A 13,572-nucleotide genomic window follows, 5' to 3' on the forward strand; every position below is an offset into this window, starting at 1 on the left:
TGCGGCACTGGTCAGGCCGCAGCTGGAGTACTGCGTCCAGCTCTGGGCGCTGCACTTCAGGAGGGATGGGGAGAACATGGAGAGGGGCCAGAGGAGGCCACTCGCATGGTCAGGGGACAGCAGGGCAGGCCATACAAGGAGAGGTGACGGGATCTGAACCTGTTCAGCCTCCACAAGAGAAGGCCGAGGGGGATCTAGTGGCCTGTTACAAACTAATCAGGGGGGACCAGCAGGCACTCGGGAAGTCCCTGTTCCCCCGAGCACCGCCAGGAGTGACCAGGAATAGCGGTCACAAGCTGGCAGAGGGGAGATTCAGACTAGACATCAGGAGGCGTAACTTCACGGTCAGGGCAGCTAGGATCTAGACCCAACTTTCAAGAGAAGTGGTGCTGGCTCCTACCCTGGGGGGCTTTAAGAGGAGGCTGGATGAACACGTTGCTGGGGTCGTTTGACCCCAGTACTCTTTCCTGCCATGGCAGGGGGTCGGACTTGATGATCTGCTCAGGACCCTTCCGACCCTACAAACTATGAAACTTAAGTCACTGAGTTGCAGCAGCTAAGGAGCCCAACCTGGTTTGTTCTGCTCTCGGTGGATGGGGTCGCTTTTGCTACGTGGATGCTTCAGTGACTGAAACTGCTATTACTGTATTTCTTTGCCTAGAACATGCACCCCTATTCCCAGCCCCTGCTTTTTGGGGGACATGGTGTGTGTTTAATGTGAGCCAATGCAGGGATTCCTGTGTCTAATGAAGCCAAATCCCAGATGTGGGGGGGGCGGGTCTGGAGCTGGTATACCTCTTTGTGCTGAGGAACCTCCTGTGTCTCCGGAGCAGGAAGGGAAATTTGGATAACGCACCTGACTGTCCCCATTCGATCAACAGGACACGCAACTGCTGCACGTGGTAAATAGAGCACAGGCAGCCTCGGGCTGAGCTTTACAGTGGCCTGGAAGTCTGGCTCCTCTGCTCCTTTCCAAACAGAAGGCAGGCTGGTGAAGCTGTTTCCCTCTTCCACTTCCCCTAACCCAAGCTCATCCTGATGCTTCCTTCCTTGCCTTGTAAAAGGTCTGTTCTCCACCGAGGCTGTGAGGCTCCGAGGCAGGAGAAGCAGAGTGGATTTCAGTTTTACCCTCCTCTCCATCCTGTGAGCTACAGAGCCCGTTTCTCTTCAGCCTGCCATGTGGGCCACATCTCCTGCTTGCTATTTCCAGCCATTTACCGGAGAGGCCCTGCCTGCATTGCGTATTTCCCTGGTGAGAGAGAGAAAATCTAGTCCGTGATCATCCCCAGGAACAGCATCCTGGTCCTTTGGAGCTACTGGAAGTTTCTTGGCACAAGCTTGCATCACAGATCAATGCATCGTGCACACCTACACACACGTATCCTGAGAGAGCATGCTGTCTCTAGTCCTGCCCTGGAGAGGTTTTAGCAGACCTCCATGTGTGTGCCGAGGCAGTAACTGCTCTCCATTAGCTTGCTGAATAGAGGCCTGGGATATCTGAGCCGATGGGAAACGGAACTGGCAGCCAGTCAGTTGGACGCTTTGCAGTTAGGAATTTATCATCACAGTTGCCTGAGGCAGCAGCCGTTTTCTGCACGGAGATGACCAGCACCTGACCCTTTCTCACGCCCTGTCATGCCATTCTCTAGGGAGCTGAAGTGCCCCATCTTCTTCTTCTTCTCTTCATGTCGCTACACCATGTTTGACTGTTTTGTTACACGTGCTTCCACTCATTTATTCTACTTTGCGGGATCTTTCACTTCACGTGTGCCTTCAAGCAGCAGGCATTGCAGCACGTGTTGTGTAGTCTGAGGCTCTGTGCTGCAGTCACAGGTGGGGTTGACCCAATGGCATATCCTCACTCCTTCATTAGCTCTTTGGAGTATCCAGCTCTGGTACGCAGGCGCTTGAGACGTTGCCACCTTTGCCACGGTTAGTCAGCCCCTGGTGCTGAAGACTCAGCTGCTGAAATGTCCATTTTTTTTGCTGTCAGGTTTTTTTTTTCCAGCCTCCTAGCAGAAGCATTCACACCGTGACCCCTGTCAACTAATCCCTGGTAATCCCTGCAAATTCTGCTAATGCTCCAAACCATGATTTTGATGTCCCACCTAACAAGCTGCGACTCTCATTAGCCTTGCAGAGCTGAAATCCTGACAGGAGAGGGAGCTGATTTCCATCCTGTCTCTCAAGATTGCAGGCTGGGTGCAAACTGGAGGGATCACTGGAGGGAGAGCAGCGGGGCTGGAAGGGACCTCACGTCTGGTCCAGCCCCCTGCCTGAGGTAGCATCAGCCCTGTCCAGACCATCCCAGACAAATTCACTGCCCAACCTCTGAGCAAAACAACAGTCAACGGGCACAGCACCAGGCATCACACCCAACCCTGCCACAGGGAAGGCAAGGGGGACTGCGGCCGCCAACCTTTGACAGTGCAGCCTCAAGGGACACTGTCAAGGACAGATGGTGCTTCTGTGTCAGAGCTAGAGCAGTTCCCAGCTACAGAAGCCTCATTCCTCTGCCCTTTGGACACTCCTAGGTGAAGGCCAAAAAGGAAGGGGGATTTTCTGTCTGGTAGTAGCTTGCAGAAATGCCTGCTCAAGGGATGTGGTAGGAAGACCCTTTGAACCAAAAAGTATGTCTGTCCTAACGGGGGGAGATTTTGTCCCTGTTCCAAACCAGGGTGTCTATTCCTTCGACACCTGTTTGGGCACCACTGCACTGAGGCAGTTACCTCCAGCCCCAGGAACCCCGTCCCAGGGCAGGCCTGTCTAAACAGCCCTGGACAAGGCAGTGGAAATGCCCTGCAGAGCACTCCCCTGGACTAGGGAGCTCCTTGTTCCCTCTGACCATCAGGAGCTGTAGCTATAAGGCTACATCATTTCCCAGCCCAGTCATGAACTCATAGAAAATTCAGGTTGGAAGGGACTTGAGGAGGTCACATCTAGTCCAACCTCCTGCTCAAGGCAGGACTAAGATAATAAAAAGTCCTTTTTCAAATATATAGGGAGGATGAAGAAAGCACCGGGAAAAGTGAGCCCCCTGCAAGATACGCTGGGCAATATGGTGGCTCCTCTGGTTGTGCCAGAGGAGAAAGCAGAACTCTTTAACCAATTCTTCACCTCCGTTTTCTTGTGCAGGGACCGGGACTTCCCCGCTGGGATGCCAGACGGACTCAAGGGGAATGCCTCCTGACTTCAGGTTGGGGAGGATGGGGTTAGAGAGCTTCTGGAGGGGCTGGACGTGTTCAAGTCAGCGGGTCCAGATGCTCTCCACCCCAGGGTGTTGAGGGAGCTAGCAGGGGTTATTGCAGGGCCCTTGGCACGGCTTTACGAGCACTCGTGGTGCTCGGGCCAGGTGCCGGATGATTGGAAGATAGCCAATGTGGTCCCTATCTTTAAAAAAGGGAGGAGGGAGGACCCGGGCAACTATAGGCCTGTCAGTCTTGCCTCAGTCCTAGGGAAACTCTTTGAGAAGATCATCATGAAGCACATCTGTGATGGGCCGGCTTCAGGGGTGATGCTCAAGGGCAACCAGACAGTTTCATTAGGGGCGGTTTCTGTCAGACCAACTTGATTGCCTTTTATGATCGGGCCACAAAGGCATTGGATGCAGGTGTCGCCATGGACATAGTCTTTCTGGACTTCAGCAAGGCTTTTGACACCGTCTCCCACCCCATCCTCATTAAAAAACTAGGTGACTGTGGCATCGATGCCTACACAGTCAGATGGATTGCAGATTGGCTCAAGGGTCGCACTCAGAGGGTGGTGGTGGATGGGTCATATTCGACCTGGGGGGAAGTGGGCAGCGGAGTCCCCCAGGGCTCGGTCCTTGGGCCTGCGCTGTTCAATCTCTTTATCAGCAATTTGGATGACGGGGTAAAAAGCAACCTGTTTAAATTCGCTGATGATACCAGGATTTGGGGTGAGGTGAGCACACTAGTAGGGAGGGAAAGACTGCAGCAAGACCTGGATAGGCTACAGGGGTGGGCTAGCAAAAACAGGATGCACTTCAACACTGACAAGTGCAGGGTGCTGCACATGGGCAGTAGTAACCAGCAGCACACTTATAGGATGGGAAACTCCCTTCTTGAGAGCACAGAGGCAGAAAGGGATCTTGGGGTCATTATTGACTCCAAGATGAACATGGGCCAACAACACGAGGTCATGGTTGGCAGGGCTAACTGGACCTTGTCGTGCATCCACAGGTGCATCTCTAGCAGGGCCAAGGCGGTGATCCCCCCCTCTATGCGGCACTGGTCGGGCCGCAGCTGGAATACTGCGTCCAGGTCTGGGCACCGCACTTCAGGAGGGATGTGGACAGCATGAAGAGGGTCCAGAGCAGGCCACCTGCATGATCCGGGGACAACAGGGCAGGCCCTACAGTGAGAGACTGCGGGATCTGAACCTGTTCAGCCAGCGGAGGTGGTTCAAGCACCTACACTGAACACCTTCAGGAGTAAATTGGATGCTTATCTTGCTGGGATCCTATGACCCCAGCTGACTTCCTGCCCTTTGGGCAGGGGGCTGGACTCGATGATTTCCCGAGGTCTCTTCCAGCCCTAATGTCTATGAAATCTGTACAAGCGAAGGCTGAGGGAGGACCTGGTGACCGTCTATAAACTCACTAGGGGGGACCAGAAGGCTTTGGGAGAGACCTTGTTTCCCTGAGTGCCCCCCTGCATAACAAGGAATAACGGCCGCAAGTTGTTGGAGAGGAGGTTCAGATTACACATCTGTAAGAACTACTTCACAGTCAGGGTGGCTAGGATCTGGAACCAACTTCCAGGAGAAGTGGTGCTGGCTCCTACCCTGGAGGTCTTTAAGAGGAGGCTGGATGCCTACCTGGCTGGAGTCATTTGAGCCCAGTTTTTCTCCTGCCCTGGCAGGGGGTTGGACTTGAAGATCTACAAGGTCGCTTAGACCCGACTTCTATGATATGATATGATATGATATGGTATGATATGATTAGCCCCAACTATATCATCCCAGCCAAGGCTTTGTCAAGCCACGTCTTCAAAACCTCCAGGGATGGAGATTCCACCACCTTTCTGGGTAGCCTGTTCCAGTGCTTTGACTACTCTCCTCACAAGAAAATTTTCCCTAATATCCAACCTCAGCTTTCCTTGCTGCAGCTTGAGACCATTGCTCTGTGTCCTGTCATCTGCTCCCATTGAAACCAGTCCAGCTCCATCATCTTTGCAGCCCTCCTGCAGGGAGTTGAAGGCTGCTGTTCAATCCCCCTCAGTCTTCTGTCAGTCATGGTGGGGGAATCAGCCAAGATCCCAGGAAGGTCCCATGCACCTGCAATTCCAGGCCTGCAATGACCATGCCGAGAGCAGCGTGTAATTGATGCTGCTAATTACACAGCATTCTGCTCAGATCACGCCCGCAGAGCCCTTCTATAACCTTCCTTTTCTTTCCCAAAGCAATTTCCTCTGAAGTCCAGTGAGTACCAGGTCACGAGGGCAAGGATAAAACATGGCAATGCTTCTTTCACCTGCTGAGGGGCCAGAGGCTGAATTCATGGGTCTGGTCCTCTGTGCAGACCCTGGCTCTGGTTAAATGATGGGTAAAATGAATCTCTTTAGTGTATTGACAGCCTTTCTGCTGCTTGATGCTTGTCCACTTTCCAATGCTGCTGTGAAACAGGGTTGGCACGAGAGACTTGAACGATAGACAACGTGAAATTCAACACAGACGAACCAAATAGCCACATGCAGGGCAGTGACCTGCCAGAAAGGATGCACCGTGTCCAGCCTGGGAGGCGGCGTTTTGAGAAGGATGTAGAAAAGCTGGAGGGGATCCAGAGGCGAGCAGTGATGATGCTAAAGGGGCTGCAGTGCCGCCATATAAAAAAAGGGTGAGAATGAGGTGTGGTTTGGAGGACAGGAGATGGAGCAGGGGTCAGAGGCTGCTGGAAAGCAAAAGAGACTGGCAGTGCCCCCAAATGAACAGGGCAGGGCCTGAGGCAATGGGTTTGTTGAGAGCAGGGCTTGGGAAGGACCTCCCACCCATTGGGGCCACAGGGCACTGGGACAAACTGCCTGGGGATGGGGACTCTCCTCCCCTGGGGCTCCAAGCAGAGGCTGGGCTGGGGCAGGAGCACTGAGGCTGCACCTAGGCAGGGGCGGTACTGCAATAGCAGTGGGGGCTCAGGGCTAGGACTGAGGTTGGGGCAGGACTGGGCAAGCAGGGGAGGCTACAGGGGAGACATGCATTTGGGGGGTATCAAATGCCTGGCACTGTTGGTGCCAAACAACTTTGAGGTAAACAGACTATTCCAACATTTCTCTGAGCCTAATCTGCATTTAAAATGAGTTGTTCCAAGCAGGAGATTTTTACGACACCTTCAGCTCCCCTATGAAATATGAACTTCATTTCTACCCAGGAGAACTTTTACAGTCTTTTCTCCTATGCCCGATGAAGGGTTTGTGCCCGGAAGCTTGCAATTAAAGGCTTTTTTTTGCAAAAATCTAGTTGTTCAAATAAAAAATGCCACCTCCACCATGAGCCCTGATTGCTTCACTGTTGGTGTTCACAGGGACTGAAGCTGCTGTCCCAGCCCCCGTGAGCTCCTGCCACATGCACCCATGGCATTTATGCAAGACAAGGAGCAGGGCTCTGGCGTATGCACAGGGAAGTTCTTGCACACCCGCGGCCTCCTGCATCGCACACGGCATGGGACTCGGACCTGCCTCGGGGCCAGTGACTTATGGCTGAGCTGCAGCCTGCCGCTCCCTCCTGGACTTGTGGAGCAGCACGTCCATGCTCCTTGTTTCCCGATCTCACTCACTGCAGCTCCCAGCTGCTGGCGCTGGTACAACTTAGCCTGCTAAGCCAGGGCCCCCCTGGGCTTATATGCCTTGCTCCCTTGCCAGGGTTCATAGAGCAGGGGCGAATTCCTCACTCAGCCTTCCCGTCAAGAAGCCGGAGAGCTGAATCTCCCTACATCCTGCCCCCCACCACCCCGGAAGACATGTTGCCAAAGCTGCAAGTCATTCCTCCGGCTCTTCTCTGAACTGGCTCCAAAGTCCCACCCTCCTTGAAGGCTGCAGCAATTTGCTGCGGTCTAGCTAATTTCCCCCTTCCTGTTTAAAACAGGGAAGATTAAATGAAAAGCTGATGAGGCGGCCACCTCTGCGGGGAGAAGGAAGGCCGCTTGATGGGTTGGGAGTGGGTGGCTGCCCCCAGTCAATGGGACCGTGAATTGCCAGGCACTTGTTGAAGGTTATTTCTGCTCCCTAAAGAGCCCAGCCTTGTAAGGGACCAGTTAGGGGGTATCAGCTTGGCCCTGGCTGGTGGGAATCTGAGCAGCTCACCCCCAGGACATGGCCCTTCTGCTGCAAGCATCTCATGGAGACTCTGCTTTAGGTCATGGCCCAGTCTCTGTATCTGAAGTCCCCCAGACTTAAGAGTCTGGGATGAAGGATGTTTGCCTGTAGCATCTGGGGGCATCCAAATCCCAAGGCCTCTGTCCTGCTCAACCGATATTATTTATTATTTGGAACTGATTTGGCTGACCTGGAACATGAAAAAATTTATATATATATATATATATATAACTCAGCTCTCTCACTGGTCCAGCATGCCCAGCCTCTTCCTTGCCCATCTCACTTCATCCATGGCAGAGGTCCCTAGTGGTGACCCCCCTCCAGAGTGTTTGGAGGCACATGCAAAGGATGTCAGTACAGCAAGGCGGTCGTCTCGCCATCACCACCCCCTCCCAATTTACCCCGAATCCTCTTCCTCGTGACAAGCCAGGATAAAAGACTCTGGTCTCTTATGGATAATTCCCTGCAGATGCTTTCAGGGCGGCTTGGCTCTGCTGGGGCAAAGACCTGGGGGCTTTCATGTGCATCCCAGCCCCTTTCTGATGCTGCAGATAAGCACTTGCAAAATCCCAGCTGGTTCCTATCCCTCTGGCTGCCACCCGGATGGGGGACCTTGTGGGCAGGGCTGGAGGGAGCATGGGTGGATGGGTGCCTGCAGCGCCTGCAGCTCCTGCTTTATTGTTCTGGAGCAAAGAGGTCTAATTACACGGTGGGTTTTTTACAGCCCCTTCCTAGGCTGGGGATTTCCTGCCGTTAAACCCCCCCCACCTCCCAGGACTTTTGTGCTCAAAGCCTGGGACCCAAACCTATCATTTGCAGAGGATAAACATCCTGGTTTGGAGCTCAAGAAGGTGAGGCTCTGCACCCTTGAGAAGAGGCTCTGGGTCCCCGAAGGGGGCACTTGCTTGGAGCTGCTGGGCCCAGGACCAGAGGAGGCTGCTTCGCCTGGCTCCAAGCACAGAAGGTACCGCATCCCGAGGGGCGAGCAGCAGGCCTGGCTTGGGGCTGGGGTCTTTTGTTGCATGCTGGAAGCGCAATCTTCAGGGTCTGGGTGGGGGAATGGATCCCAGAGAAAACAGGCTGGAGTAGAAGGAGGGGAGCAAAGGTCCTGGGCTTGGGCTGAGACGAGCAGACCCATCCCGGAGGGTCGGTGCCATCTGAGGGGTGGGCGGCAGCCTGACAGTGGGGAGCTGAGAGTTAAGACCAAGGTGGGGGCACCCTTGTGCTGAACAAAGCGGGGCTTTCTGCCCTGGCCCTTCTCTGACCCCACTCATCCCCATCCATTACACAGATAGGGAGAGGAGGGAGCATGATCATCATGTTAGAGATGGGGAAACTGAGGCACAGCAAGGGTAGGGACATGGTTAAGGTCTCCCAGGGAGCCAGTGTCAGAGCTGGGGCCAAAGGCAGGGAGCATATGTGGATGGAGCACAGGGCACTCTCCCTCTTTCACACCGGCCCCCCTTGTGATGGCATAAGCAGGGGGTGGGAGGGAGGCACGGGGAGCTGTGGGTGCAGGGCGAGTATGGGGTGCAGGGGGGCCTGTGGGTGCAAGGGGGAGCTGTGGGTGCAGGGGCAGCTCCCCTCTGGCAGCGCGTAGGAGGCAAGGACCTGGTAGATGGTGGATGGAGCTGCAGGCCGTCTCTGCCAGCCGGGAGCTCAGCTTTGGCCACTACGCAGGAAACAAAGGGGTGTCAGGTCTGTCCAGAATGGATGCGGGGAAACTGAGGCATGGTGAGGACATTGAGGGGAATTTAGGGCAAATGGAGGGGTGGGGGTGGAAATTGCATGGGGTCAGATGAAAAGCTCTGTTCGACCCCAGACAAGTCAGTTGGGGCCAACCCCCAAGCACTAAATCGGCAACTCCCCCTTGTCCCGGTGCCAAGGGGCTAGGCCACATGGGATGATTGATTAGATTTCTGTGCTGCCCGACAAGGCTTGGGGTGGCTGGCTTCTGAATCGCTTCTCAGGAGGGAATAAAATAGGTGAGATGGTGCGTAACACCCAAAGTTACCAAAGTTTTTTTCACGCAGCTTGTGCACACGCTCCGGGTCCTTCCCGGACAGCCCAGCCAACGTCGGTAACCCCGCGGCCTGTGTCCTCTTGCTCCTGCAGAGCCCCATGGCTGCCCTGCTGCCCCTTGCCCTGCTGCTCCCCGGCTGCGCCTGGGCCCTGGCCGCCCCGTTCCCCTTCCCCGCGGGCTCCCGGCGCAGCAGCTGCAAGCCGATCCCCCGCGGCATGGCGCTGTGCCACGGCGTGGGCTACACCGAGATGCGGCTCCCCAACCTGCTGGGCCACGACAGCATGAAGGAAGCCCTGCAGCAGGCGTCCTCGTGGGCACCGCTGCTCTCCAAGAACTGTCACGGGGACGCCAAGAAGTTCCTGTGCTCCCTCTTTGCTCCCGTCTGCCTCAGCGAGCTCGGGGAGCCCGTCTCGCCCTGCCGGGCTCTCTGCGAGGAGGTGCGGGACGGCTGCGCCCCGGTCATGGCCGCCTTCGGCTTCCCTTGGCCCGACATGTTCAACTGTAGCCGGTTCCCGCAGGGTGACGAGCTGTGTGTGCCGCCCGCCGGCCCTGGGGACAGGCCCTCGCTGCTGAAGGAAGGTGAGCTGGGGAGACCTTGGGGGTGACACCTCCCACTTGGCTGGAGGATGTTGCTCAGGATGGTTCATACCCCCCCACCCAGCCCTCATCCCGTTTTAGGGGTCCCCAGAGTCTGTGCTTGGTTAATGGGGTCTCCTGGGGCTGGTTCTTTGCTTGTGCGAGACACAGCTGCCCTCCCCGCCACTCCGTGTCTCCCCTCCACCGGGCCTGCGGTAGCCTGGAAATGCAGAACAGCTGTGCCATGGCTGCAGCCGCCCCCTCCTCTGCATGCAGACATCCCCCTCTGGGATCTCAGGGTCTTGGGACCATCTGGTTTCCCCAGCCCTTGGGCTGTCCCCCTGCCCGGCACCCGCCCAGGGTATAGTGGCACCCCCACAGCGGGTGGGGAGCTGCAGGAAGGGTTACTGATCCTCCCTGACTCATTTCCAGTCATTACATCTATTGGATTTCTGCTCCCTTGATGGGTGATTAAATCACCCTCTGACTGACTCAAGTGTTTTGCAGACCAGGAACAATTTGGATTGCCCTTAATTCAATCAGAGGTGACCTGCCAGTGGTTGGTGCTGGGTTGTTCTCACCCCTGGAGGGCTTTTCTAATGGGTTTTCTTTTCTCTTGCAAATATCCATTCCCTGTGATTTCTCCAGCCACTTGTGTGGCTTGAGACTTGCCTGAAGCCGCCCAGGTGCTGCCTCCTTTACCAGTGAAGTCTTTTCTCCCAAGTGTTTTGCAGACATTTTAGTCATTTGGAAACAAATACATGAAGCCAAGACATGGTACCAGCCTGAATTAAACCCATCTCAGTTCTCTCTGGGTGGCTCTTCAGTCATCTGAAAAGTCTTCTAGGCCAGTGGCTTTCAACCTTTATTCATTTGTTGGACCCCTAAAAATATTTCGAATGGAGGCGCGGACCCCTTTGAATTGTAAGTGTGGGCTTTCACATCCTTTTGATTGATCGTAGTCATCTTTTGTGGACCCCTTAGACGTAGTCTGTGGACCCCCAGGGGTGCATGGACCACAGGTTGGAAACCACCGGTCTAGGAAAACCAGGAGGGACAGACCTGATCTCTAACTGCTGCGAACCACACAAACTTTCCCCTGCTCCTTGCTACGGTTTCTCTCTTCTGGCTTTCAGCATTGCTTTCCTTTCTCTGCCAGATGCCGTCTGCACAGCCTGTGTCAGCTTCGGGCAAAATGAGAAGGAGTTTCTGGAAAACTTCTGCAGTCAAGACTTCGGTGAGGGTTTTGCATGGGGTTGGTGGGTCTGGGAGCAGTGCTGCAGGGAGCTGGCTTGAGCCAAGTGATAGAGCCAGGCAGTCCTTTTTCATGCGGCACCTGGGCAACACGCTGGGGGGAAAGAAAACCCATAAGCAGGGAGGATGGAGTGAGGTCAAGGCCAAAAAAACCCCAAAGCACAGGTCCACCTGAACCAAAGCACTTCATGCTCAACTTCATGCACAGCTCCCGGTCCAAACATCCAGTCCCCCTAAACCAGCTGGGTGCCGTCTCCAGCTTGGCTGCTGAGATGGGGCAAAGACATCGCTGGTATCTGAGACCAGCCCAGCTCCATCCTCTTGCAGCCCCCCTGCAGGGAGCTGAAGGCTCCTCTTCAACCCCCCTCAGTCTTGTCTTCTCCAGATGTTCGTCCTCTGCGGGTGAACCTGCCTCACCTGCTTCAGTCCCGCTCAGCCGCCCCTGCTGCAACCTGTCCCCCCTCCTTGTCTCCCGCAGCCTTGCGAATGAGCATCAAAGCCCTGTCCTATGTGGACGGGGACCTCAAAGTCATCCCTGAGCTGAAGAGCCGGACTCTCTACAAGCAGAAGGGCTGGTCGGAAGAGGAGCAGAGGCAGCCCGTGCTGTGGCTGATGGACGGGGAGGCCTGCACCTGCGAGGAGCTCCGCGGCCCGAGCAGCGTGCTGCTGGCCATGGGGCACAGGGTGGCCGACCGCCTGGTCCTGTCCTGGGTCCGGCGGTGGCAGCGGGGGGACAAGGAGCTGAAGAGGTTGAGCCGGGCAGTGAGGAAGCTGCAGTGCTAGAGAGCAGAACAGGTTAGATGTAGCCAGGTCGTACCTGCAGAAACAGGCCCCCAGCCCCCGGCTAGCCTGACAGCCACATGGGTCCGGGATCTCGGCCTGCTGCCCTGCCACCGGTTCCTCACTCCTGCTTCCTGCCCGCTGTCTCCTTGCTCCTGCCCCCATGCTCCTGGCTCCAGTCTGGACCCACTGCTTCCCCCTCCTGGCCGTGCCTGCTTCTGATGCCCTGGCTTGCAGCTTGAGTGTTAAGCCTGATCGCCCACACCCCAGCTGTCCCCGGACAGCTGCATTTGTGCACCCCAAAAAAGACACCTGCCCAGGAGATGAGGAGGGGATGGGTGTTGTGGGGCCTCTGGGATGCATGGTTGCGTCGCTTTGTCCCCCTCTGGAAATGGCCTGTCTCCCTGCTCCCTCCAGCCCCAGCGAGGAAATCTGAGGCTGGTTCTGTGTGCATGGGTCCTGAGACCACGTGCGCAGCAGCGGTCGCACCACCTGCACACATCTGTGCATGGAGTAGTGCATTAGTGTCCCTGAGGATGTGGGGGGTGCTGGGGACAGGGAGTCTGGGGAGGAGTCTGGCCCGTTCCCTGGGCTGGCATTACAGTCCAACTCTGGAGCCCGTCCTGCTGATAGCTCGGCTCTGTGGAGAGACCTGCCGGCATTGCTGAACCGGAGAACTTGCTTCAATAAAAATCTCCTGCTCGTTGTTCTGCCTCCCTGTCACTTCTTGGCACACACACAGCCAGGAACACACTCAAAGGGAAAGACTAATAACAAGTCTAATTAAAGATATCAGGTTTACCCAAAGAGTCTTGTCTACCTATGTCCTTACACCAACATGGCTACAGCCAACACCCCTAAGGGAAAGGACTCTTAGGAGGCATCAGTCCCTTTCTCTCCTGGTGTGAGACAACCAGCCATGCAAACATCCCCGCAAATCATCTCCCGGCTCTGCAGCCCAAGGGACCTTCCTGCAAGGAGACGCTCTGCAGAGAAACATAGAGCTCGGTTGGGCCGTCCTCATGCCCTGGAGACAGCAGGTGATGGCCAGTGGGTCCCTTGCAGCCCTGCCTCCCTGGTACAAAACCGCTTGCTGTGCCAATCAGCAACCAGATATGGGGATGGGGTTTGTGTATAACTAAATGCACTGCCCCTACCTCCCCGCAGTCCTGGCGTGACCAAAGACATGGAGAAAAATCATAACGTGAAGGCGACTTAAAGATTCAACGTTCTGCATCAAGGCTGGAGGGTACCCATAGCTCTGCCCTCTTTGTCTTTCGGTACAGCTAAACGGTCGGCTACGCTTTCGGCTGCTGGGCAGAGTTCGACAACTCCACCCCGTGGTGCAGCTCTCATGCACGTCCCAGGCTTTCCAGGGATGGCTGCTTCCTCCGTGGATCACCCGCACCTTTTCCAAGACAGGTTTGCAGGAGTTTGTCCCATTGAATAGGTGGAGCACGTGCAGCCCAGAGAGTCTGGGTATCTTGCTGGAGGCTAGACATAAGCACAGATGATTGGGGGTCTTGCTGAGACCCTCGGCAGGCAGCGGAGGCCCCCAGGCTGGCAGTGCTGAGGGCACTGGCGTTCCAGCCCCACCAGGCACAGAACCTT

At 55.7% G+C, this 13,572-nt stretch overlaps 1 protein-coding gene across 3 annotated transcripts; it reads left to right on the forward strand.

The window, feature by feature from the left end:
* Window positions 1–7,989: 7,989 nt before the first annotated feature.
* On the forward strand, window positions 7,990–13,338 carry LOC109306862 (secreted frizzled-related protein 2-like). Of its 3 annotated transcripts, none has more exons than XM_019530488.1 (4): window positions 7,994–8,292; window positions 9,444–9,930; window positions 11,087–11,164; window positions 11,660–13,338. In XM_019530488.1, the coding sequence occupies exons 2-4, from the start codon at window positions 9,450–9,452 to the stop codon at window positions 11,962–11,964; spliced, it is 864 nt and encodes a 287-aa protein (XP_019386033.1). In that variant the 5' UTR covers window positions 7,994–8,292; window positions 9,444–9,449; the 3' UTR covers window positions 11,965–13,338. The 3 variants fall into 3 exon arrangements, with proteins under 3 accessions (XP_019386035.1, XP_019386033.1, XP_019386034.1); XM_019530489.1 differs by lacking the exon at window positions 7,994–8,292 and adding an exon at window positions 9,128–9,313; XM_019530490.1 differs by lacking the exon at window positions 11,087–11,164 and having other exon boundaries at window positions 7,990–8,292.
* Window positions 13,339–13,572: the final 234 nt, after the last annotated feature.

Source organism: Crocodylus porosus, unplaced genomic scaffold, assembly GCF_001723895.1.
Source record: "Crocodylus porosus isolate Cpor-Errol unplaced genomic scaffold, CroPor_comp1, whole genome shotgun sequence".
Classification (NCBI taxonomy): Eukaryota; Metazoa; Chordata; order Crocodylia; family Crocodylidae; genus Crocodylus; species Crocodylus porosus.